Source organism: Trachypithecus francoisi, unplaced genomic scaffold (assembly GCF_009764315.1).
Source record: "Trachypithecus francoisi isolate TF-2019V2 unplaced genomic scaffold, Tfra_2.0 Lachesis_group1, whole genome shotgun sequence".
NCBI classification, from domain to species: domain Eukaryota; kingdom Metazoa; phylum Chordata; class Mammalia; order Primates; family Cercopithecidae; genus Trachypithecus; species Trachypithecus francoisi.
This window is the reverse complement of record NW_022681454.1, coordinates 50,130,531-50,156,656: the sequence shown is the minus strand read 5'-3', so window position 1 is coordinate 50,156,656 and position 26,126 is coordinate 50,130,531. Positions and strand designations below refer to the sequence as shown.

The 26,126-nt window shown below is 40.2% G+C and overlaps 1 protein-coding gene and 1 pseudogene across 6 annotated transcripts in view; both read right to left on the bottom strand.

Moving 5' to 3' along the window:
• Positions 1 to 26,126, bottom strand: part of LIN54 (lin-54 DREAM MuvB core complex component) — an 88,995-nt gene that overhangs the window by 43,123 nt on the left and 19,746 nt on the right. For 3 of the 6 annotated variants that reach the window (XM_033214231.1, XM_033214229.1, XM_033214230.1), the window contains exons 2-4: positions 20,350 to 21,065; positions 14,759 to 14,882; positions 4,914 to 5,056 (exon numbers count right to left, since the gene is read on the bottom strand). In XM_033214231.1, coding sequence (XP_033070122.1) covers positions 4,914 to 5,056; positions 14,759 to 14,882; positions 20,350 to 21,033 — 951 coding nt within the window. In that variant the 5' untranslated portion in view covers positions 21,034 to 21,065. The remainder of the gene's footprint in view (positions 1 to 4,913; positions 5,057 to 14,758; positions 14,883 to 20,349; positions 21,066 to 26,126) is intronic. The other 3 variants (XM_033214234.1, XM_033214233.1, XM_033214232.1) reach the window with 2 other exon arrangements.
• Positions 21,388 to 21,547, bottom strand: LOC117086587 (annotated as a pseudogene).

Sequence of the window (26,126 nt, the reverse complement as noted above, 5' to 3'; positions counted from 1 at the left end):
ACATTAGATTCAAAGCTGGAGGAGGGGGTGAAAACGGTCTGAAATTGTAAAGAGAATAATCACGGGAAATACCTAGGCTTCCAGGCCCAGAGGTATAAGAGCTGAAGGAGAAAAAGAACCATCACTTAATAGGTCTGCAGGAGAAGCAGTGTCCTCAGGGAGACCCAGGTATCCATTAGAGCAAGGAGATAAAAGGAACATTCAATGAAAAGGTTGTGAATTTAGGGAATTATTATTTTGATTATGAACTCCAGAGAAGGCACAGTGGAAGGATTTCAAGAGAGGCATGGGTGGAAAAGGGGTCAGAAGACAGCAAGAGCCTTAAGGAGATTAGATTCGGGAGATGAAAGATGATCTAAGAGTCGGGGTGTTTGAGGGTACCCAGTATCAACAAAGATAAATAATGAGACGAGTCTCAACTGACTCAAGTCAGACAGCAGTCAGAATGTTGAGTGCTGGTGGATAGGGAAGGGTGAGTGCTTCAGCTTTCCTTTTGGCCTCTATCAGTAGAAACAAGGAGAGCTCCAGCAGATCCTCACGTTTTAGTCATTTTCGTAATTGACTTTCCTCTGACATTTGAAATTGTGGTCTCGTATCCTTTTTGAAATCATCTTCCCTTCACATTTTGTTTAGTTTCTACTACTACCTCCCTTATCATTTACTCTCTCCCATTGGCTCCTTTTCTTCTACTAACACTTAATATTTTCTGGTTCAGTCCTGCTTTTCTTTTCACTCTACATACAATCTGATATTCCCCGGATGATTTCATCTATATCCATAGTTTCAGTCACTGCCTACATTCAGTTTCACAATGGACATCCTCATCTAGATAATCCATGGGTACTTCAATGACCAAAAAAAAAATTGTTCTAAAAACATCTCTGCCCAAGCCTATAGTACTGCTATATTTTAGTATGAGATAGGATGGGATACTTTCTACTATCTCAGAATCTGACTGAAGTGAGGCCGCAAAGCTAAACGAAAAATGACAAACTCCCCCACACTCTAAAAAGGACATCCATGCCAGACTTACTAAAAGATGGTATCCCTATCATCCACCTCCTATTTTTTTAAAGAAAAAAAAGATAGAAGAAAATTTGCAAACATGGAGAATGCTAGGGCTTTACATCTCAGTGAGGGGAAAGGAAAAAAAAAAACCTCTGAGACAGACTAGGTGACAACTACAAGGAGAAACTGACATCTGAATCTCTGGGGTTTTTTGGTTTTGTTTGTTTACATTTTGAGACAGAGTCTCATTCTGTCACCCAGGCTGGAGTGCAGTGGCACAATCTCAGCTCGCTGCAACCTCTGCCTCCCCAGTTCAAGCAATTCTCCTGCCTCAGCCTCCCAAGTAGCTAGGATGCGCTACTACACCCAGCTAGTTTTTGTATTTTTAGTAGAGACAGGGTTTCACCATGTTAGCCAGGCTGGTCTCGAACTCCTGATCTCAGGTGATCTGCCCACCTCAACTTACCAAAGTGCTGGGATTACAGCCGTGAGCCACTAGACCCAGCCCTGATATCTGAATCTTTTTTGGCTATCAACCTATTAAGATAAAGAAACTTAGCTGTTACACCTGTAATCCCAGCACTGGGAGGCCAAGGCGGGCGGATCATGAGGTCAGGAGATGGAGACCCTCCTGGATGACATGGCAAAAACCCGTCTCTACTAAAAATAGAAAAATGAGCTGGGTGTGGTGGCACATGCCTGTAATCCCAGGTACTCAGGAGGCTGAGGCAGGAGAACAGTTTGAACCCAGGAGGCGGAGGTTGCAGTGAGCAGAGACGGCGCCACTGCACTCCAGCCTGGTGACAGAGCAAGACACCATCTCAAAAAAAAAAAAAAAAGAAAAGAAAAAAAGAAACTGCGCTGTATCTTGTTTTAAACACCAGAACTAAATGCCGCGAGAGTTCCTGGGAAAACCTGAGAGATAGCCTCAAGAGTTTATTCAGAGAATATGTGAACACAGAAACTGGTCCCAGCCTGGAAAATTCTGCAAGAAAGAAGATGGCTGCAGCTGTCACAATGGTAGGGCAAAGATTTAGAGGACAGCAATTGGGCAAGCTGTACTTTTACCACTGGGTTCTAGAGGTTTCCCACTGGCCACGCAGATGCTGCAGAAGGGCTAAGACATCTTGACGGAACCCTGCCAAAGCCATGTACCTTGTGGAATAAAGACACTCAGGAGTGCCAGGCGTAGACTACAGGAATCAAGAGCTAAAGGCAGGCTGCAAAAGGCAGCTGGAGGGTACACCGTATCCCTGACAGGGAACTTGGCAATGTGGACATAGCCCACAGGAGGGTTCCAAAAAACCATCCTCAGTGAACATCTCCGTAAGTCTACATTTGGACACCTGTTATACAGAAGGCACCAGAAGCTGGAGTACAATAATCTCAGTCAAACAAAACCTTGTCCGTTCTCCTCTAATCTTCCTTCTGATCAGAAGACAAAATCAGAAAGGGAGAGGAGGTTGAAGAATGAAGAAACACATCATGCGCCTCTTCTCCACCGCGGATCCCTGAGCCATGGTTAGATCTCACCTGAGAGGTAAATAAGCTTTCAACTGGATGTAAGCTTTTGACTGTGCAGTTCACACCTGTGAATTTTAATTGCCAAAACAAGCTTGTTTTTGTTTTTCTGTTTTTTATTTTTTTCTGGAGACGGAGTTTTGCTTTTGTTGCCCAGGCTGGAGAGCAATGGCACGATCTCAGCTCACTGCAACCTCCACCTCCAGGGTTCAAGTGATTCTCCTGCCTCAGCCTCCCAAGTAGCTGGGATTACAGGCATGCGCCACCATGCCCAGCTAATTTTGTATTTTTAGTAGAGATGGGGTTTCTCCATGTTGGTCAGCTGGTCTCGAAATAAAACAAGTTTGTTCTTACAGTTAAATGTAAAACGTTGCCAAGAGGCAAGAAAGGAAGATCCAATATGGCAGGGCTAAAGTCAAGGATGGGAAAACAATAAAGCCAGTTCCTATTCATATGTCATCAGGTATAAACTATATATCAGTCAAATTAGTCCATAGGGCTACCATCTACCCCATTATTCAAGTCAGAAATATAGGAGTCATCCTAGATTCTCCCCCTAAGATACTGAACCTCTTTCAACACATCTCTCTTCCTCCTGCCCCTGAGCTACTAGTGTAGTTCAAACATGAAGTACTGTAATAATCTCTTGGTGATTCTCTACCCTGGCCTACACTTTTAAAAGATTAAATTTAACACACAGGCCCCAGCCTAGAGATTCTGATTTAAATGGGGTCAGGTAGGGGCCTGCCATTAGTTTTCTCAGAGGTCCTCAGTACTAACTGCAGCCAAGGTTGAGAATCACTAACCTAACTGATCTCTCCCACAATACAGGCTTACCTTCCCCCAAACTATCTCTCATAATGCCACAAGAGTCGTATTTTTTAAAATGCAAATTTCGTATTATTTATAGCAGTGGTCCCCAATCTAGGCTACCCACTAGAATCACTTAGAGAGCTTTGTAAAATCCTGATACCAGGTCAAGTCTGGAGAAATGAAAACAGAATCTCTGGGGATGAGAACCAGGCATCAGTATTTATTAAAACTCTCCAGGTGATCCCAATAAGCAGATAAGGGCGAGAATCACTGTCCTAGAAGCAATGAGAAGTCACAGAAGTCCAAACTCCCCTGAAGATAATGAAACCGTCCATCTAACCTTAGCACCCTCGGCTCTCACACTGCAAAAATCAGTGAGGCTCCCTGAAAGGCCACACTTTTACACCTTTATGTAAAGTATCACCTCAATCCTGAAAGCCCCTTCTGCTCATCCAGAGCTAAATCCAACCCACCTTTAAGGTTAAGACCTTTCAAGAATAAGCTCCTTTGTATAAACCTTCCCTGCCAAACACACAGCAGTCATTAATCCATCTGTGACCATAGTAATTCTGTAGGATAATTTTTAATGTTTCAGTCTAACTACCTTATTGAACTCCTTGAAACGAAAAACCTCATCCATGTTTTATCCCCAGTGCCTATCACTATGCATGGCACAGTTACCCTCAAATTTCTGCCAAATTCATTCGATTTAGGGCAAACCTTATGAAGGAAGAATTTGACCTTAATAAACTATATGAGATATCATATTTGTACATTATATTCAAGGCTTATTAAAGAAACCAACACCCGGACTTTTAAAAAATGTAAGGCAAATGTTTAATGTTTGTTCTATTTATGAACAGTAACAAATCAAAGAAAGCAGGTGCAAAGGGCAGTATGTTTCCAGAGTCACAAGCGTGAAACCTGACAGAATAATAATGCTTGGCTTTCTATCTGAATAATATGTCCTTTAAAACATATCTTTTTCAAAATGTTATGCTGGTATAATAAAACTGTATGTTTTAGGAAAGTGAGTTAGATGACTTACTTTACCTGACAACAAAATGAGAAAGCATTTGAATGCTTCCAATAAAATGTACTCAAGTTTAAACAACATTGATAATATGGCTACCAGCATCTGATGGCAATTTCTAGTACTCTGGTCCTGTTACCAAGCAGAAGTTCAGATCTCCATTTTTTTAAAGTTACATTCAATATTTTATATTTATATCGTTAAGTCTATATGTACCTTCCACAAATACAGTAATTTTGCTAAAATATTAACTAAAGAAGAACTGAATACCTACATTATCAACTTAATTCAAAAGATTTTGTTGTACCCACATTCATGTGGGCTATGGAAATCATATTCACATGCAAAATGATTACTATGTGTTTAAAGTAAGCTTTTTAATCTGTCAGACATCCTTGATTACTAAATTAATCCAGTCTTCACTGAATGCCTATTACTTGCTTGGGAATGTATTAAAACTGAAGTATCTGAAGTGACTAGTAAGAAAATAAAGGAATCAACCACAATATTTGGTATTTGTGGCTAATTGATTTTTTACCTTATTTGGCGATTTCAAAGGTGAGATGGCTATTTTATTTGGTGTCTGTGTTGTAGAATTTAAAGTTGATCCAATAACACCACTTTCAGATATTGTTATGGTCTTTGATGGAGTTCCGGGAGTAGACTGTGAAAGAACCCTACCTGCAAATGAGAGGCAGCACATCAGTTTGACTTTTTTCAATAATAGTATAAAAATTTATGTGATGATGCTCTACACTCACAAGGACTGCAGAATGTATGTTCGTTATTTCATGTTCAACACTTAATGAGGCACTAATGAACTGTGGTAACCCTAGGCAGAACTAAACAAAACACTACTTCTTAGCAATACTTAGTATCAGCCTACATTAAACTCTACAAAAACAGTTTAACTCATGTGTTCATCAATACTGTTGCTATATCCCTCAGAGAGAAAGCTCAGGGCAACTAAGCAATGTGCCCTGTGTAACACAGCTCCTGAAAGTCAGGACATGAACCCAAGTCTTAACACTTCCATCTCTGTATTCTACTATCTATAGCTGTCTTCCCATTTGAACTTAAGCCATGAAGGTACAATTGATATCCACACTTATAAAACAGATAGTTGGCCGGGCGCGGTGGCTCAAGCCTGTAATCCCAGCACTTTGGGAGGCCGAGACGGGCAGATCACGAGGTCAGGAGATCGAGACCATCCTGGCTAATATGGTGAAACCCCGTCTCTACTAAAAAAATACAAAAAACTAGCCGGGCGCGGTGGCAGGCGCCTGTAGTCCCAGCTACTCCGGAGGCTGAGGCAGGAGAATGGCGGGAACCCGGAAGGCGGAGCTTGCAGTGAGCTGAGATCTGACCACTGCACTCCAGCCTGGGCGACAGAGCGAGACTCCGTCTCAAAAAAAAAAACAAAAACAAAAACAGATAGTTACTGGACTAATTTAAACACTGACAGGTTTAATACTATCTGATTTTAGACTGCCAAACGGGATAAAAAAAATGTTTTTTCTACCCACCCCAGCCAGATTCCATACTGCGTTCCCTTCTGGACAGGACTCTTCAGAAACAACAATGAAAAACTCTAGTGTCTGGATGCTTGGGGAACTGAAAATCATATTATATTGAGTTGAAATATCAGGAATTTTTATCCTAGGCAAGAAGAGACTACAAAGACATAACAGATCTTCAAATTATTGAAGACTGTGTGATAGCCATTATTCCCCTTCACCAAGTATTCTAGCTTTCTCCCATTCTGGGCACACAGTAGAACTGCACTTGCACTTCCTACCACTCCCACCCCATCTTGTAGTTAGAGTCATGTCACTACTCCTGGCAGATGAGTTATGAGTAGAAGTGACGTGTGTTATTCTTGGGTCATAGCATTTATTACTGCCTATGCAAGACCTTCCAAAGTTTATTTTCCTCTGCCATCTGAGATGGCAGCTCCTCGGTTAGCCTGTGTCCCTGAGTGACTATGAAGAGAAGATACTTTTTGAACCCACAATGGTCATATAGATAATCATGAAGTATGAATGTTTTAAAAAACAGGTTTTTTACCCTTCTGAGATTTGGAGATTATTTTGGCAGAAAAACCAAGATTATCCTAACTAATCCAGGCTGTCAGGTTAAAGGCTTAGAACCAATCTGTATCACATCAAATGCAGAGAAACAGAAAATATTTCAGCTCAGCACTAAGAAATAACTTCTAACAAAAATTTCCAATTGAAATGACTATTTCAACACAAGTGAGTTTCTAGTCACTAAAGGTGTCCCAAGCAGATGCTGGATAATCAAATACACTGGCTAAAGAAGAAAGTCAGGCATCTAAGAAGTAGAGAAGATTGATAACTAAATTATCTCTAGAATCTGCTCTCACCTTTAGATACTATGATTAAACTCATAGATCCAGCTATAGAGATGAAGGAGAGAGCATGACAGTGAGGGAAAAAGGGTAAGAGAGAAAGAAAGGGCTTTCACTTTAGACAAAAATAAAGAACTAATGTTTAGCAGCTTCTGGGCCATTTTTCCTGATAACAATGCCAAAGTATGCCTTTTTTTTTTTTTTTTTTCCTGAGACAAGGGTCTCGCTCAGTTACCCAGGCTAGAATGCAGTAGTGTGATCATAGCTCACTGCAGCCTTGATCTTCTGGGCTCAAATGATCCTCCCACCTCAGCCTTCTGAGTAGCTGGGGCCATAGGCACATGCCACCATTCTCAGCTATTAAAAAATTTTTTTAGACATGGAGTTTTGTCATGTTGCCCAGGCTGGCACAGTTTCTTTTTTAAAAAGTGAATCAAGTTTTTTCCCCATCTATGAATTTTTAAAGTATTTTTAATACAATTTTCAAAATTTCTTTGTAGTACATAGATTAATTTTAATGACATTCTGCCAGGTTTTTAAAAAACCTGAATACATCATAACTACATAAAGTCAATTCTAAATAAACCAAATGAATCTACATCAAATGTTTAGAGAGCTGCTCTAAAGTATCGAGCCTGTCTGAAGTAATATGTTTGTCTATTCTGGTTTCCAAAGCTAATACCTGTGGGATAAGTGTGAAGCCCCAACAACCATTATGTTAAGAAAAGAAATTACCAGTAAAGACATAGTTTCATAAAATGTTCAATATTTATAGCCACTGCTATAATTTCATATTTTTTAGGAATTACACATCTTTCAGATAATATTCATAAACAGCCGGGCACAGTGGCTCACACCTATAATCCCAGCACTTTGGGAGGCCGAGGCGGGTGGATCTCGAGATCAGGAATTCGAGACCAGCCTGGCCAACATGGTGAAACCCCATCTCTACTAAAACTACAAAAATTAGCCGGGCGTGGTGGCGTGCGTCTGTAATCCCAGCTACTTGGGAGGCAGAGGTTGCGGTGAGCTGAGATTGCGCCATTGCACTCCAGCCTGGGCAACAAGAGGAAGAATCCCTCTAAAAAAAAAAAAAGAAAGAAAAAAAAATTCATATAGAAAATCTTCAATTCCTGAGGATAACTGATATTAGAAAAAGGCAACGTAATGTTAATTCACTTAAAACAGGAACAAAAACTTCAATATAAATTACAAAACTAAAAGTAATAAAACTTTTACTTTCTTTTTGTGGCCTATATTTTTTAAAAATTCCGTTTATAATTGCAACTATATTAACTCTTAGGATGAACAAAGAAAAAAATCAGCTGTTGAGTTTCAGGGAGAGACATTCCTTCTGAAAATCTGGACGACAGCAAAAGGATAAATTATGTTGATAATGACAAATGGGCACGATATACTCATAAAGCAGATCATTTCTACCAAAATATTTCTAGATTTCATCAGTGTTCCCAAGAACCTTGATATCCTTTGAAATTCAAGTTACTCTTTTTGAGGGTTCACTTGGCTTTCATCCTGATGGCATTTCTGATTATCTAATCTAACCTCCAAATCCCTATTTATCCTTAGTTCCACAGATTCAAGCAAGCATGCAAGTTACATAATTTCACCTTGAAATCAATTTCTGTTGTCAGGTATTCTCCAAGAATCAAAAGAGACATACTCCTTAAAGCCACAGACTAGATAGGCTGGGGCAGGAAGCTAGAATATTTGAGTAAGGCCAAATTCTATAAGAGATTAATTTCACATTGTGATGAAGCTTGCTCCCATGAAGCAACCTTCTACCGTGAGAGCTGTGATAATGGGAACCTCTGTTATCTCATGGAACTACCTCAAGTCTTGTCAGGTGGTTGGTATCTACATTTTACTAAACTAAGATAAACAAAATAATGTATTTACCCAAGATCACAGAGAAAATCAACAGAAGACCCATGACTAAAAACCCAAGTTTCCCAATAGCTCCTACTGTATCACTATAGTACCTCCATGATATACATATTCATGCAACAATATGCATTCACAGAACTACATCAAAGTGCCAAAAATAGGGGCCGGGCGCGGTGGCTCACGCCTGTAATCCCAGCACTTCAGGAGGCCAAGGCGGGTGGATCACGAGGTCAGGAGATCGAGACCATCTTGGTTAACACGGTGAAACCCTGTCTCTACTAAAAATACAAAAAATAAGCCGGGCGTGGTGGCAGGCGCCTGTAGTCCCAGCTACTCAGGAGGCTGAGGCAAGAGAATGGCGTGAACCCTCAAGGCGGAGCTTGCAGTGAGCCGAAATTGTGCCACTGCACTCAGCCTGGGCAATAGAGCAAAACTCCATCTCAAAAAAAAAAAAAAAAAAAAACAGTGCCAAAAATTGTGCTAGGTTCTGGGGATGTGGAGACAGAGGAGAAAGTGAAAGAGCGAGAGAAACAAGATAAAAGAACCATCAATACAGTACATACATAACTACAATGGAACATGATTCTGCCTTAAAAAGAAAATTCTGATATACACTACAACACAAATGCACCTTAAGGACATTATGCTAAGTGAAATAAGCCAATCAAAAAAAAAAGGGCAATGGACGGGCATGGTGGCTCACACCTGTAATCCCAGCACTTTGGGAGGCTGAGGTGGGCAGATTATCTGAGGTAAGGAGTTTGAGAACAGCCTGGCCAACATGGTGAAACACTATCTCTACTAAAAATACAAAAATTAGCCAGGCGTGATGGCACACACCTGTAATCCCAGCTACTTGGGAGGCTGAAGCAAGAGAATCACTTGAACCCAGGAGACGGAGGTTGCAGTGAGCCAAGATCATACCACTGCATTCCAACCTGGGCAACAAACTGAGACTCCATCTCAAATCCCAGCTACTTGGGAGGCTAAGGCAGGAGGATCATTTGAACCCGGGAAGGCACAGGTTCCAGTGAGCCAAGATCACGCCACTGCTCTCCAGCCTGAGTGACAGAGTGACAGACTGTCTCAAAAAAAAAAAACCATGGAGAGATAAAAGTGGGATACTAGTTGCCAGATGCTGGACTGGGGAAGGAAGAATAAGGAGTTTTTGCTTAATGGGTACAAGATTTCAGTTTTGCAAAAACAAAAAGTTTTAGAGATGGAATGGTGGTGATGGTTGTATAACAATGCGAATGTACCTAATGCCAACGAACTATGCACTTAAAACAGTTAAGATGAGGCTGGGTGCAGTGGCTCACATCTGTAATCCCAGCACTTTGGAAGGCTGAGGCGGGTGGATCACTTGAGGTCGTAAGTTCAAGACCAGCCTGATCAACATGGTGAAACCCCTTCTTTACTAAAAATACAAAAATTAGCCAGATGTGGTGGAGCATGCCTGTAGTCTCAGCAATTCAGGAAGCTGAGGCAGGAGAATCACTTGACCCTGGGAGGCAGAGGCTGCGGTGAGTTGAGATCATGTCACTGCACTCCAGCCTGGGTGACAGAGTGAAACTCCATCTCAAAAAAAAAAAAAGTTAAGATAGTAAATTTTATGTTATGTATATCTTACCACAATTTTTTAAAAATAAGTTTTTTATTTATTTTTTATTTTTTTATTTTTTTTTTTTTTTGAGGCGGAGTCTCGCTCTGTCGCCCAGACTGGAGTGCAGTGGCCAGATCTCAGCTCACTGCAAGCTCCGCCTCCCGGGTTTACGCCATTCTCCTGCCTCAGCCTCCTGAGTAGCTGGGACTACAGGCGCCCGCCACCTCGCCCGGCTAGTTTTTATATTTTTAGTAGAGATGGGGTTTCACCGTGTTAGCCAGGATGGTCTCGATCTCCTGACCTCGTGATCCGCCCATCTCGGCCTCCCAAAGTGCTGGGATTACAGGCTTGAGCCACCGCGCCCGGCCAAAAATAAGTTTTTTAAAAGAACTAGATGATGAGGCCAGGCACAGTGGCTCATGCCTGTAATCCCAGCACTTTAGGAGGCTGAGGCGGGAGGATTACCTAAGGTCAGGAGTTCGAGACCAGCCTGGCCAACATGGTGAAACCCCGTCTCCACTAAAAATACAAAAAAATTAGCCAGGCATAGTGCCAGGCACCTGTAATCCCAGCTACTCAGGAGGCTGAGACAGGAGAATCGCTGGAACCCGGGAGGTGGAGGTTGTAGTGAGCCGAGATCGCGCCATTGCACTCTAGCTTGGGCAATAAGAGCGAAAACTCCGTTCAAAAAAAAAAAAAAAAGAGAGAGCAAGCTAGATGATGAACAAAAAAACAAAAACAAAAAAAAAAACTACCATCATGAAAAATTATAAGGGTTATGGGGAGACAGACAAGAAAACCAACATTTATAATATAGTATGACTAATGGATAACTCAAAGCCAGTGTGAAATTTATCAGAAGTTTAAGATAAGTGCTTGGTAAGTATAACCAATTTTTATGGAAATAAATAGGAAATGATCAGAGAAAGAATACCTGACTAAACCTAGAAGTCAAAAACTTCCGAAATGGGCAATCTAAGAAATAAAATGGATGAGTCAGCCGCGAGGAACAGCAAAGAAAGGCATTCCATGTAAAAGGAACTTTGCCAAGACCCTTAGTCCTACAACTTAGTTTCGATCCATTTGGTGATTTCTTACAATAAGTTAAATCAGTAGGTTTGGAGCTACTATTTTGGAGGTGAAAATAAAAAGGCATGCATTAGATCATAAATGCCTTTAATGCTAAGAAAGCAGTGGCATTTGAACTTAATCCTGATGGGTCCAGCTGAAGAAATGAACAAAGGCAAGAAAATTTTAAGCAAGGGTGTGACAAGTTCAGATATGCATTTTAGAAAACTCACTTATACACAAATATAAAATCATCTTGACTGAAACACAGAAAAAGATAGTCATCTTTAATGAGAAGCCCAAAAACCATTAAAAAAAAAACCTCAAGGTACTTTGAAAGAGTATTAGCTGGCAGGGCGCAGTGGCGCATGCCTGTAGTCTCAGCACTTTGGGAGGCCAAGATGGGTGGATCACAAGGTCAGGAGTTCGAGACCAGCCTGGCCAACATGGTGAAACCCCGTCTCTACTAAAAATACAAAAGTCAGCTGGTTGTGGTGGCGGGCGCCTATAATCCCAGTTACTCGGGAGGCTGAGGCAGGAGAATCGCTTGAACCCGGGAGGCGGAGGTTGCAGTGAGCCCAGATCATGCCATTGCACTCCAGCCTGGGCAACAGGGCGAGACTGTCTCAAAAAAAAAAAAAAAGCATTAGCTGCAATATAAAGACTAGCTGCATGAAAAAAGACTGCAGTCTTAGCTGCAATGTAAACTTAAAGATGATGGAATCTCCTTGTGATACAATTCAACAGAAAGGCACTTGGGTCGGGCGCGGTGGCTCAAGCCTGTAATCCCAGCACTTTGGGAGGCCGAGACGGGCGGATCACGAGGTCAGGAGATCGAGACCATCCTGGCTAACACGGTGAAACCCCGTCTCTACTAAAAAAATACAAAAAATTAGCCGGGCGAGATGGCGGGCGCCTGTAGTCCCAGCTACTCGGGAGGCTGAGGCGAGAGAATGGCGTAAACCTGGGAGGCGGAGCTTGCAGTGAGCTGAGATCCGGCCACTGCACTCCAGCCTGGGCGACAGAGCGAGACTCCGTCTCCAAAAAAAAAAGGCACTTGGATGGGTTAAAATTTAGCATATATGAATTTTTTAAGGTTATAAAGAACCAGTTAAAAGTAGAAATTATCGCCGGGCGCGGTGGCTCAAGCCTGTAATCCCAGCACTTTGGGAGGCCGAGACGGGCGGATCACAAGGTCAGGAGATCGAGACCATCCTGGCTAACACAGTGAAACCCGGTCTCTACTAAAAAATACAAAAAACTAGCCGGGCGAGGTGGCGGCGCCTGTAGTCCCAGCTACTCGGGAGGCTGAGGCAGGAGAATGGCGTGAACCCGGGAGGCGGAGCTTGCAGTGAGCTGAGATCTGGCCACAGCACTCCAGCCTGGGTGACAGAGCGAGACTCCGTCTCAAAAAAAAAAAAAAAAAAAAAAAAAAGTAGAAATTATCTATCCAAACTGAACTTAATGCCAAGAATGCTAGTAAAATTTTACAGAAGTATATATGTATTCTGGTAGGGCTATTAAGTCCGTGTGCAATTAAAAAATAAGTTACAATCAGTCTGCAACACATTATAAACAACCCAAAGACCAAGCAATGACATATACAAACGTCTATGATAGGGTGAACTCTTGACATTAGCCAAAAATTCATTCAGATACTTCCTCAAACACTACAATTGTTTACCATACAACCCATACCTCCTCCTTCCCATTAACTAAAACTTTTCAGGGACTCTCTCAGAGTCTCTTCAGAAACTCAAAACAGTAAAGAATATCCCATTAAAACACTCCTGGTTAAGCCCCTCTACCTATACAAAATCTCCAAGGGGACTGGTGTTTCCTTTTTAATCAATACTTCCAACCCTTGCTTACTTATAGCCAATTGCAGCCCACTTCCTAAACCAGCTCCAAACCCAAACCCTTTCCAGTCTTTTCTTTGGGGCCACACCTGCCTCCCATGACATGTCTCAAGACATCAGCTTCCTATACTGTCACAAATCTCTACTGAGCACCAAGAGAAAGAGAATAGTCACTCACCTAACACTGCTTTCACATTACACCTCTTCTCATTAGCTAAAATGAGAAGCCTCTCTACATACAAATACAAATCGAGCCTACGTACAAATCAAAGCCTCAGGAAAATGACAAGTCACTGCCATTGACTTCCGAGTTGTCTACCGCTATGTTGTAAATGTATTAAAGACAGATGGTTTTAATATACATGCTAGGAATGATCAGTTAATATTTGAGTACCCTCATCAAGAATACAGTCTAAGGATGGGTAATTAGGATATGAAAGTCTCTAGTCAAAAGTTTACCATCCAGAGGTGCTTTCATATAAGCCTTTAGCACAGTAGAAATTAGAAATGATCCTATAACTAGTTAAAGAGTCATTTAGTATGGCTCTGGATTAAAGATCAATATGGCTGTGTGATTTTTCTCTAAAAACCTTGAGCTGCTAGCCAAACAAGGAATAGGAGGGTTGGACTTAGCCAAGCCATCAGAGAAAGAGACCGGAAAAAGAGAATCAATAGTGTCTACAAGAGAGCAATAGGATGGGTCATGGACTTCATCTTGAGGAAGGAAGAATTTGAGGACAGGAAAGGAATGATTATTGAGAAAGTAGAAAAATAAATGGACCAGAAATTTCAAAGTCAATTGCTGGATTGGGAGTAGAAAGGCAAGTAAACTAAAAGAATAAAGAGAATGAACACTTGAAGTCAAGATTTCTGAGGTGATATAGTGATTGGTGATGACACATATTAAAGTATAAAATAAAAGAGAACTGGGCCACACTAAGGAGTGTTCTAATAAAAGTAATTCAGCTAAAATTCTGTTATCACTTAAGTAATTACTATCATTGTGACAATTTTCTGTTTACAGATAACTCCATATAGAGTATACTAAAAGACTGAAACCAAAAATTCAAACAGAAACCATGAAATACTATACTCTTGTGTATATTAATTTAAATTTATTAAACTTAGCACATGTGCTCCAGAGTCAAATTGCCTGGGTTCAAATTCCAGCTCAGCCATTTACTAGCTGAGTGCCTCCACTTCCACACTGGCAAAATGGGGATGTTATTAGTACCTACCTAAAGGATTGCTGGGGAATGATACAGTCACCACATGTAAAGGGCTAAGAATGGCGCCTGGCACACAGTGAACACTATATAAATATTAGCTAGTATTATTGGAGTTTGAGACTTTGGTAGTATCATGGTAAATTTCTACCAAAAACTAAGGAGACTAAAGTAATGAACTGATTTTCAGATAAGGCATTTTGCTTGAAGCAAACATTTCTTATTAACTAGTCTGGTTTATAATAATAAGCTATGTTTGTTACACTAAAACATTTTAAGTTGGCAGAACAGCCTTTTTAAATCTAAAAGGAAGATAAATATTTAGCTTAATAAACTATAAAGAAATATAACCTGCAATGACTGGTGGTGAAACTTGAGTTGTCTGTCCTGTAACTGCTTTACTATTAATTGGTTTTGCAAAGATCAGCTTCGTGATTACTGGACCAGAGGTTGGCGTTCGAGGCTTCTTAGCAATCTGAAACATATAAATAACTATGAAGACCATCTGTTTCTATAAAATGCCTATTAAATCAAAATTATACCAAAGATTCATACAAAGTAGTACATGTAAAACCGGCTCACATTTAACAGAATATATCGATGTATTAATATTAATGTTAAGAACATTTAAAATGCAGACATTCATCAAAATATTAATATGATCATATCCTTAATCCCATATATAATAATACTTTTGCATTTTATTATAATTCCTTATTTTCATGTCTTGGATATATGCATATGATGAAAACACAAGTAATAATAATGTTTAATGAAAAAATAAAACTATGGCACAGTAATATTTTTGTTCAAAATAACAAATTACTCAATAATAAAAAGAGTAAGTAAAGAAAGTATAGTGCAAATGACGAAGCCACCTATATATACAATTACACTGGCCCTTGGATGCAAAATATGAATACATACACATTAAAGGTAGGCTTATGACTAGATTTTCAACTTTAGATCTAAATATGAGGAGTAGATTAAGGGAGAACTGAGTAAGGTAAAGCCCTAGGGTACAAAACAGAAAAATTTGGTAGAACAAAACTATTATAAGGGCAACAGCTGTGAAATATTATTTACAAACTATTAGGTACTATACTTTTCTTCTTTTAAAGATGGGGTTCTGGGCCAGGTGCAGTGGCTCATGCCTGTAATTCCAGCCCTTTGGGAGGCTGAGGCAGGAGGATCACTTGAGGTCAGGAGTTCAAGACCAGCCGGGCCAACATGGTGAAACCCTGTCTCTACAAAAATACAAAAATTAGCAGGATGCGGTGGCGCACGCCTATAATCTTAGCTACTCCGGAGGCTGTGGCAGGAGAATTGCTTGAACCCAGGAGCAGAGGTTTCAGGGAGTCAAGATTGCACCACTGCACTCCAGCCTTGGTGACAGAGTGAGTGAGACTCTGTCTCAAAAAAAAAAAAAAAAAATGGGGTCTCATCTCGTCACCCAGGCCAGAGTGCAGTGGTGCAATCATAGTTCACTGCAGCCTGAAACTCCTGGGCTACAGCAACTGTTTACTATATTTTAAATTCCTTGAAGAGAGAATCTATATTTAATTGATCTCCAACTTGAAGTTATATATTGGCACACTGTTGACCTGAATTATAATTCTCCGCAAGTCAAGGAGTGTAGAATTATCAAATTTTTATATTGCAATTATCACCACATACAAAGACACAGCTTCTTCTGAAAGTTAAAAGAAGAAATTTACCTAGGATAAAAATCAAAGAATTTTGGAGTCTGAAGAACATTAAATATTAATTATATCTTTTGGCAATGAAAATTGAGACCATAAAAGTACTATTTATTATAGGAAATAGTGACTCAAATGAAAATATATGACCAACATGAATAACTGAAATACACCGGAAGCTATAATAGATCACAGAACTAGACAAATATTAGCTCTTTGTGCTCCTATTATAAATTAAACTAAATAACACAATATACTCACAATATATTACTTTTTTATACTCAGAACACATTACTGACAAAACCAACTGTCTATACGATACAAATTACTTAAAAAAGATACCCATTAATTGTATTTAAAAACAGCCAACTTGCAAAACTATAACATACTCAAATAAATCCATAATTATACTCTAGAAAGCTAATGAAATTTAGAGAAATACAAATTTCCCAAGTATGTTTACAGACCTAAAACCCTAAAGTCAGTCAAAATTGTATCTATAATATTAAGGATCTCTAGAGGTAGAAGTATTGCTGTTCTTAGAATGCCATATTAACAATAAATAACCTTAGCTACAACAATTATGGGCTTAAAGTATTTCCCCATTTTAAACTGATGTTTCACAATCGTGAGTATATGAATACTTATCAGTGAGGAAAAATATAAGCAGTACAACCAAAAGCACATTAATTATTCACATAAACAATCTCATCTTGCCCTTGTGGCCATGTTTCTTTAGCGGTGCTGAAAATAATAACTTTTGGTTCCATTAAAGAACTATGAATTTTTTGCACTATGAATTCTAAAGTATCCTGTAACAAAATTATTAAGTAAAACAAAGCATCAAAGATCACTTTAACAAGTTTATAGAATCAGCAGCTTACGACAAAAATGAAAAAAAACCTTACAAATAAGGTAGTAAAATATGTCATCAAGTAATACACACAAGTAATTTTTGGCACTGTGTTGGATAGATTCAGGAGCTAGTAAGGAGTTCTGTTGTCCCAGACTGCTAGTTATTTACTACTCTTATAAACTACACACAGGAAACATGGGAAAGTGTTTATATATCTGTTATTACATATAATTATACCTGTTACTGCCTCTGGCTTCAAAGGTCACGTCTTTTCTTCATTTTTCAAGATGGCCTCCATCTTCCACCCTTGCCTGCTAACTATACCCTAACAGTCTTAATACTCTGATTAAACTTAAGACAACACTGACAACTACCTAGGGGGAAAAAAAAACAGAAAATCATATAATCTTTGTAATACTAAACCAAATATTCTGGTGTTGAAAAAGGAAAAATATAGATGCATAGTTTTTAATTTGTCTTTTGTGCTTCAGAGCTTTGTAGGTTACTTCTTTTTTTTTTTTGAGACGGAGTCTCGCTCTGCCGCCCAGGCTGGAGTGCACTGGCCAGATCTCAGCTCACTGCAAGCTCTGCCTCCCGGGTTTTAGGCCATTCTCCTGCCTCAGCCTCCAGAGTAGCTGGGACTACAGGCGCCCGCCATGTCGCCCGGCTAGTTTTTTGTATTTTTTAGTAGAGACGGGGTTTCACCGTGTTAGCCAGGATGGTCTCGATCTCCTGACCTCATGATCCGCCCATCTTGGCCTCCCAAAGTGCTGGGATTACAGGCTTGAGCCACCGCGCCCAGCTGTAGGTTACTTCTGAGTTGGAAAAACTTAAGTCCCCTAAAAATAACGGACCGTACAAGTAAAAAAATATTCTAAATGTAATTCTTTTGTTTTTATTGTGTTTTTTTAAATAGAATTATTTTTTATTAAATAGAATCAGGCTTTAGAAAACTAACAGTAGCCTGGGTGCAGTGGCTGATGCTTGTAATCCCAGCACTTTTGAGAGGCCAAGGCAGGTGGATTGCTTGCATCCAGGAGTTTGAGACCAGGGTGGGCAACATGGCGAACCCCCATCGCTACAAAAAAAAATACAAAAATTGGCCAGGTATGGTGGCTTGCATCTGTAGTCCCAGCTACTTGGGAGGCTGAGGTGGGAGGATCGTTTGAGCCTGGGAGGTCAAGGGTGCAGTGAGTCAAGATTACGCACTGCACTCCAGACTAGGTGACAGTGAGACCTTTCTCAAAAACAAAACAGAACAGAAAAGTTACAATAAAACAAGTTATAAGAATTAGATCCCAGTCTTCACTTTTATCATCATTACTTAGGGAATTAAAGTAGAGAAATAATAGATACAAGCAACACTGGTCAGTGAAATGGCACATATGCCTTGCTCTCATAAATTAAAAAAAAAAAAATGACATTCTAATTTATGTTCTTTTCCTTTTTTTTTTTTTTTTTGAGACAGGGTCTTCCTGTAGCCCTGGCTGAGGTGCAGTGGTGCGACCACAGTTCACAGCAGCCTAGACCTCCCTGGCTCAAGCGATCCTCTCACCTCAGCCTCCTGAGTACCTGGGAACACAGGTGTGCACCACCATGCTGGGCTAATTTTTTGTATTTTTGGTAGAAACAGGGTTTCACTATGTTGCCCAGACTGGTCTCAAACTGCTGGCCTCACAGAATCTGCCCACCTTGGCCTCCCAAAGTGTTGGGCTTACAGGTGTGAGCCACCACACCTGGTATCAGTTTCTTTTGAACATAATTATGATCCATATTGCCAAAGCCAAATAAACTTCGGTAAACTAATCAAAACAAGCTTCAAAACTGAGGACAAGATGCTTGATGGTGATAGGATCTCTCATCCAAGAGATTCTTAGCAAAAATAAGAAGTAAAAGGAAGTCATAGATAAGTGAGAATAATGAACAAGAAAGAGGACTAAACATTTAATAGTAGCAAAGGGGACACAGGCAAGTTATAAGATTTAAGAAATTCTACAAAGTTCTTAAATGCAAAGCCCATGAAAAGTGGTTTCTAATTCTACTGTCAACACAGTAACCAAAACATTACTTCTAGTATCAGCTGAGTGTAGTTTCCCAAAACCTTCCTACTTCCTTCTTATACATTTTCTTTATTTCTATGCATTCTCCTTTTTTCTCAAAGATAGCTCTTTCAAACAGAGGATATATTTTTGTTTCCTGGTCATAACTAGATCATTGCATTTCTTTTTTCTTTTTTTTTTTTTTGAGATGGAGTTTCATTCTTGTCGCCCAGGCTGGAGTGCAATGGCACGATCTCAGCTCACTGCAACCTCTGCCTCCCGGGTTCATCCAATTCTCCTGTCTCAGCCTCCCGAGTAGCTGGGATTATAAGCACTCACCACCAGATCCGGCTAATTTTTTGTATTTTTAGTAGAGATGGGGTTTCACCATGTTGGGCAGGCTAGTCTCAAACTCCTGACCTCAGGGGATCCGCCCACCTCAGCCTGCCAAAGTGCGGGGATTACAGGCTTGAGCCACCACGCCCAGCCGATCACTGCATTTCTAAGAGTAGTGGTGTCCTAAGAAAGCCTATCTGGGCTTCATAAACTGGAAATCACTTAATATATATTCCAGTAACCTTCTTTGTTAGGGTCCTGTTCATACTAATAATAGGTACCATTATGAAACATCCTCAATATTTTGAGAATTATACTACACATTTCATCATGATCAAAAAGTATTCTTAAGAAAAAGTCAAAAACTCAGAGAAGATAAGTAACCTACAAAAGTTTTCCATAACTGGTAGGATAACGTAGAGGCAACTCAAACCCAGCTGGTACAACTCTAAAGCCTGTATGTTATCTTCCATCGCATGTCACTGTCTTTTCCATGGTACAAACATAAATAATGGCAATGAACAGTAAACTCCAAATAAAAGGCACACGCTGGCTAACATGCACTATTACTGGCTCTGAGGGTTTCTCAGAGCAACAAAGTTCTCCTAGCCTTTGGCCATCTGTTAACTGGAAAAAAACAAAAAACAAAAAACGATGTTGTCTAAATGATTTTTTGATAGCCCAGCAGCAAGTCTGGCACCTTTATGCCAGCAAAACATCCTTGTAATCAAACTACCACTAAGAATAAAATGCATTTTAAAATTAGTAAAAGGCTATAAAATACTAATTTGGAATTTAACCAAAATTAAGTTTGCTTTCTAAGTTATCTGGTAAAAATTTTCATAAGCATTAGACATATCAAACTTAAAAAAAACACACACAATTACGTAAAACAACATTCAAACGAATTCAGTAACAACTATGTATTTAGTAACCCTACAAACACAACTATGAACCAGTTAAATTTTTTTAACATGCATTTTAATTAGTAAGCCCCCTTTTTTCTTTTACCTGTACTGTTTTTAACTGTTGGGTCTGTAACACAGAGGGCTGAGTTGTAGTATTAATCAGTTGACTTCCTGGGGTCAATGCTGAGACACCAATGACAGGTTTCACCTCTGGCCTCCCTCCAATGGTAACTACTTTAATTTGCTGCGGTGGTAACTTAGCATCTCCTGACTGGGCCTGAGTTGTAACTTTCTGAGCCTGGGGTAGTTGGCTATGGGGTAGTGCTAAAACAATTGGTGAACCAGACTTGCCCAAAGTTGTTAAAATTAACTTCTGTCCATCTGGTTTAAGGGTCTGATTGCCAAGTTTAAGATCAGATGTCTGTGATACTTTGTTTAAAATAATCTGATTGGCTGATATAGTCACAGGAGTCTGAGCACCAAGTTTTTGAAGGCCACTTGGAAAAGCTGGTTTCACTGTGGTATTAGAATCTGCTTTAGTAATTGTGGTATTCACTGCAACTTGGTTAGTGTGGTTACTGTACACTGTGATTGGTTCCGTGGAAATGGGCGTGGCTGTAGAGTCACCAGTAGAATTTATGTTGACAATTTCTTCCAGTTCTGTCTCCATGGGAATTGGGGATGAAACAATAACAGCCTCAATACTATCATCATCCACTAAAGTTATACCAGTGTCCATTATTTCCTCTGGAAGCAAACTATTCACCTCGGCTGGCACCACCTCCATGATCGTTCTCCCACTACAAAGTTGATCAGGCACTGTAATAAAAGTTGAAAAATGAACAAGTTACTAGGTTTCAAAAGATGTAAGAAAAAAAATCCAAGAAAAATGCAAATGGCAAAATGACAATTTTTAAATTGATATATAATTGAAGGAAGAACATTCCTGATGCTTATCTGGGCTAAATCATGTTAACACATCTTCAACCTGCAAGAATCTGCAATCTAGGTCATATGGAACACAAAACTAGAAGCAAACATTCTTACTCTCCTTGTCTCAATCCACAAGTATCTCACACTCAGGCAACACTAAGTCACATAATCACATGAAACTCCTTTCTAATGCCCTCTAATAAAACTTGTCATCTTTGACGTATCTGATCTTATTTCTTCCCAGTTTTTTTTCCTCTCATTGACAGACTTGAAAACTGCTGATTCACACATGGAAATAAAGATTTAATTAGCAATAATCGCGCCTCGGATGAACCTCATTGGCTACGATACTGCCACTGCGCAAAGCTGGAAATAAAGATTTAAATATTAACATATTGTAAAATATATTCAAAGCTCCAATGAGCTAGGTTCTAATATGAGTGTACTATCCCATTTTAAAAATCCATGAAATACCAAAATTAATGTTAAAGGAGTTTCTAGAGTAATTCATCTCAGTAATTGCAGATCAAATAGCACTTGTGGTCCAACTTTGATCAACTAGCTTCATACCAAGGAAACTTTTATTTGGAAAGAAGATTCTCAAACCCTCCTCAGCCATTTACTTACTTATTTATTTATTTGTTTGTTTGTTTATTTATTCATTGAGACGGAGTCTCACTCTGTTGCCAAGGCTGAAGTACAGTGGCACAATCTCGGCTCACTGCAACCTCCGCCTCCTGGGTTCAAGTGATTCTCCTGCCTCAGCCTCCTGAGTGGCTAGAATTACAGGTGCCTGCCACCATCGCCTCCTGGATTCAAGCGATTCTCCTGCCTCAGCCTCCTGAGTAGCTAGAATTACAGGTGCCTGCCACCATGCCAGGCTAATTTTCGTATTTTTAGTAGAAACAGGGTTTTGCCATGTTGGCCAGACTGGTCTTGAACTCCTGACCTTGGGTGATCCACCTGCCTCAGCTTCCCAAAGTGCTGGGATTACAGGCATGAGCCACCATGCCTGGCCATCCTCAGCCATTTAAAGTGTCAAAAAGAACCATTTAAGAGATGCACAGCCAGTCCCCATGAAGAAAAAAAAGTAATAGTCATAAAGCAGATTATGAAAAACTTCGAGCTGTGGTACTTTTAGCCAAAGGTCTGCAGAACTTCCAATAAAGGAATCAATTATATTATCTTCATGTATAAAAGACAGTAAATCATGTTTACGACAGAATAAATTGCAGTGAGTTATTTGCCCACAGAACATCAGATCCATAGGAACCTAATCAGCAACTTTCTTCTCTTCCTTTTTTTTTCTGAGATGGAGTCTTGCTCTTGTTACCCAGACTGGAGTGCAATGGTGCAATCTTGGCTCACTGCAACCTCCACCTCCCAGGTTCAAGCGATTCTCCTGCCTCAGCCTCCCAAGTAGCTAGGATTACAGGCATGTACCACCACGCCCAGCTAATTTTTTGTATTTTTAGTAGAGACCGAGTTTCTCCATGTTGGTAAGGCTGGTCTCAAACTCCCGACCTCAGGTGATCTGCCCACGTTGGCCTCCCAAAGTGCTGGGATTATAGGTGTGAGCCACCATGCCCGGCCCCGATTTTTTAAATATAAAAATATACCACCCCGGCTGGGCGTAGTGGCTCACGCCTGTAATCCCAGCACTTTGGGAGGCCAAGGTGGGCAGATTACGAGGTCAAGAGATAGAGACCATCCTGGCCAACATGGTGAAACCCTGTCTCAACTAAAAATACAAAAATTAGCTGGGTATGGTGGCGTACACCTATAGTACCAGCTACTCAGGAGGCTGAGGCAGGAGAATCGCTTGAACCCAGGAGGCTGAGGTACAGTGAGCCAAGATCGTGCCACTGCACTCCAGCCTGGCGACAGAGCAAGACTCCATCTCAAAAAAAAAAAAAAAAGATACACCACCCATATAAAATTAACACAAAAGTAGCAAATTATGACTATTAGCATTGGCAAATACTACTACTGCCAAAATAAACCATCATTATTGAGTGCTTACTATACAACAGTGATGACATAATTTAATTTATTCTCACAACAACTCAGAGATGGGAATCATCATTATCTCTGTTTTATAGATGAGGTCATTTAGAAAGGTTAATTTGCCTAAGGTCACATAGCTAGTGAATGGTAGAGCCAGGACTCCAGCTCAGGTTTTTAAGACGCCACAGTTAATAATGTTGGCTGGGCACAGTGGCTTTTGCCTGTAATCCCAGCACTTTGGGAAGCCGAGGTGGGCAGATCACCTGAGGTCAGGTGTTCAAGACCAGTCTGGCCAACATGGCAAAACTCCATCTCTACTAAAAATACAAAAATTAGCCGGGGTGGTGGCAGGTGCTTGTAATTCCAGTTACTCAGGAGGCTGAAGCACAATAATCACTTGAAGCCAGGAGGCGGAGGGTGCAGTGAGCCGAGATTGTGCCACTGCACTCCAGCCTGGGCAACAGAGTGAGACTCTGTCTCAAAAAAATTTTTTTAAAAAGATGCCACAGTTAATAATCTTAATCCCAAAATTATATTCCCTTAAATTTTACCATTGGTGTTTTAAAACAGGGAAAAAATGTCTACTTTTCCAAACAAACAAACAAACAAACAACCGGCATACATGTGCAGAACATGTAGGTTTGTTACACAGGTGTATGTGTGCCATGGTGGTTTGCTATACCTGTTGACCCATCCTCTAAGTTCCCTCCCCTCGACCTCCACTCCCCAACAGACCATAGTGTGTGTTGTTCCCCTTCCTGTGTCCATGTGTTCTCATTGTTCAACTCCCACTTATGAGTGAGAACATGCAGTGTTTGGTTTTCTGTTCCTGTGTGAGTTTGCTGAGGATAATGGCTTCCAGCTTCATCAATGTCCCTGCAAAGGACATGATCTCATTCCTTTTTATGGCTGCATAGTATTCCATGGTGTATATGTGCCAAATTTTATTTATCCAGTCTATCACTGATGGGCATTTGGGTTGGTTCCCAGTCTTTGCTATTGTGAATAGTGCTGCAATAAACATACATGTGCACGTGTTTTTATAGCAGAATGATTTATGTTCCTTTGGGTATATACACAGTAATGGGACTGCTGGGTCAAATGGTATTTCTGGTTCTAGATCCTTGAGGAATCACCACACTGTCTTCCACAATGGTTGAACTAATTTACATTCTCACAAACAGTTAAAAGCGTTCCTATTTCTCCACAGCCTCGCCAGCATCTATTGTTTCCTGACTTTTTAATAACTGCCATTCTGACTGGCATGGGACGGTATCTCATTGTGGTTTTGATTTGCATTTCTCTGATGATCAATGAAATGATGAGCTTTTTTTCATGTTTTTTGGCCACATTTGTCTTCTTTTGAGAAGTAGGTCTGTTCTATCACTAAAGATTAGTTTTGTCTTTTTGCTCATCCCAGAAATTCATATAAATTGAATAATATATGTACTTATGACATAAAGCAATCATATGGTATGAGTTTTTTCCTTCAGCATGCTTTTGAGATTTATCTGCATTGTTTTACTTATTAGTAGTTCCACTCCTTTTTACTGCTGAGTAATATTCCATTGTACAAATCAACGACAATTTGTATATGCATTCATCTGTTAACAGACATTTGGACTGTTTCCAGTTTGGAACTATGATGAATAATTCTACTATAAACTGCTATAAATATTTAGGTTCAAGTTTTTCTAAAAATATATTTTTCATTTCTTTTGAGTAAATATCTAAAAGGAGATCTTGCAATTCCTTCTAGGTGAATCACATGGTAAGTTTATTTTTAATTTTGCATGAAACTGCTAAACTATTTCTCAACTTAACTGTAGCGTTTTATACACCCACCAGCAATGTATGAGAGTTCTAGCTGCTCCACAGCCTCACCAACAATTGGTATTGTCAGTCTTCTGTTGGTCGTTTTAACTCCAGCCATTCTAGTGTGTGTGAAGTGATATCTCATTGTGTTTTTAATTTGCAATTCCCAGATGATTAATAACTCTAGCCTCTGTTCATGTGCATATTGTCTATCTGTATATCTTCCTTTGACAAGTTCCTGTTAAAGTCTCTGTCATTTTTTTTTTTTCTTTTAAAAATACCTGGTTTGGCCAGGTGTGGTGGCTCATGCCTGTAATCCCAGCACTTTGGGAGGCCGAAGCAGGCGGACCATGAGGTCAGGAGATCAAGATCATCCTGGCTAACATGGTGAAACCCCATCTCTACTAAAAATACAAAAAATTAGCCAGGCGTGGTGGTGGGCGCCCGTAGTCCCGCCTACTCTGGAGGCTGAGGCAGGAGAATGGCGTGAACCCGGGAGGCGGAGCTTGCAGTGAGCAGAGATTGCACCACTGCACTCCAGCCTGGGAGACAGAGCGAGACTCTGCCTCAAGGGGAAAAAAAAAAAAAAAAACAGTTTACAGTCTTACTGAATTGGATGAATTAGTTACATGTACTGCAAAGTTACCCGTCACTTACAACATCTTAAAGGACTCACTAGGGTTTTGGGACCCCAAAGTACTAGCACTTCTTTATGTGACTCTTCCTGATCAAAGAATTCCCTCTGGCACTTATGGGCATTCACGGCACAAGCATGTAAAAATATCAACATCAAATATGCACCGGCAATGACAATCACAACAACATACAACAAAGGGCTCCACTCACAATGTCACACTAACTTTCCTCCCCAAATCCCAAGAGTTGAATCTGGATACTCCATCCCCACCGAATGATGATTTAGTTCCTATATCCAACAGAACCATAAAAGTTTGACTCCTTCCTCTCCCTGAAGTTCTTCCAGCATATTTAGACATATGGGTATGGCCTTTGGTCCCCCTAAGGGCACACAGACATCAGCCCAACCCCTTTTAATCTTTCTCTTTAAAGCACCTGAAATTAAAGAGTAGGAGGAGGGAGAGGTCAGGCCACAGAGCAAGACTGTGG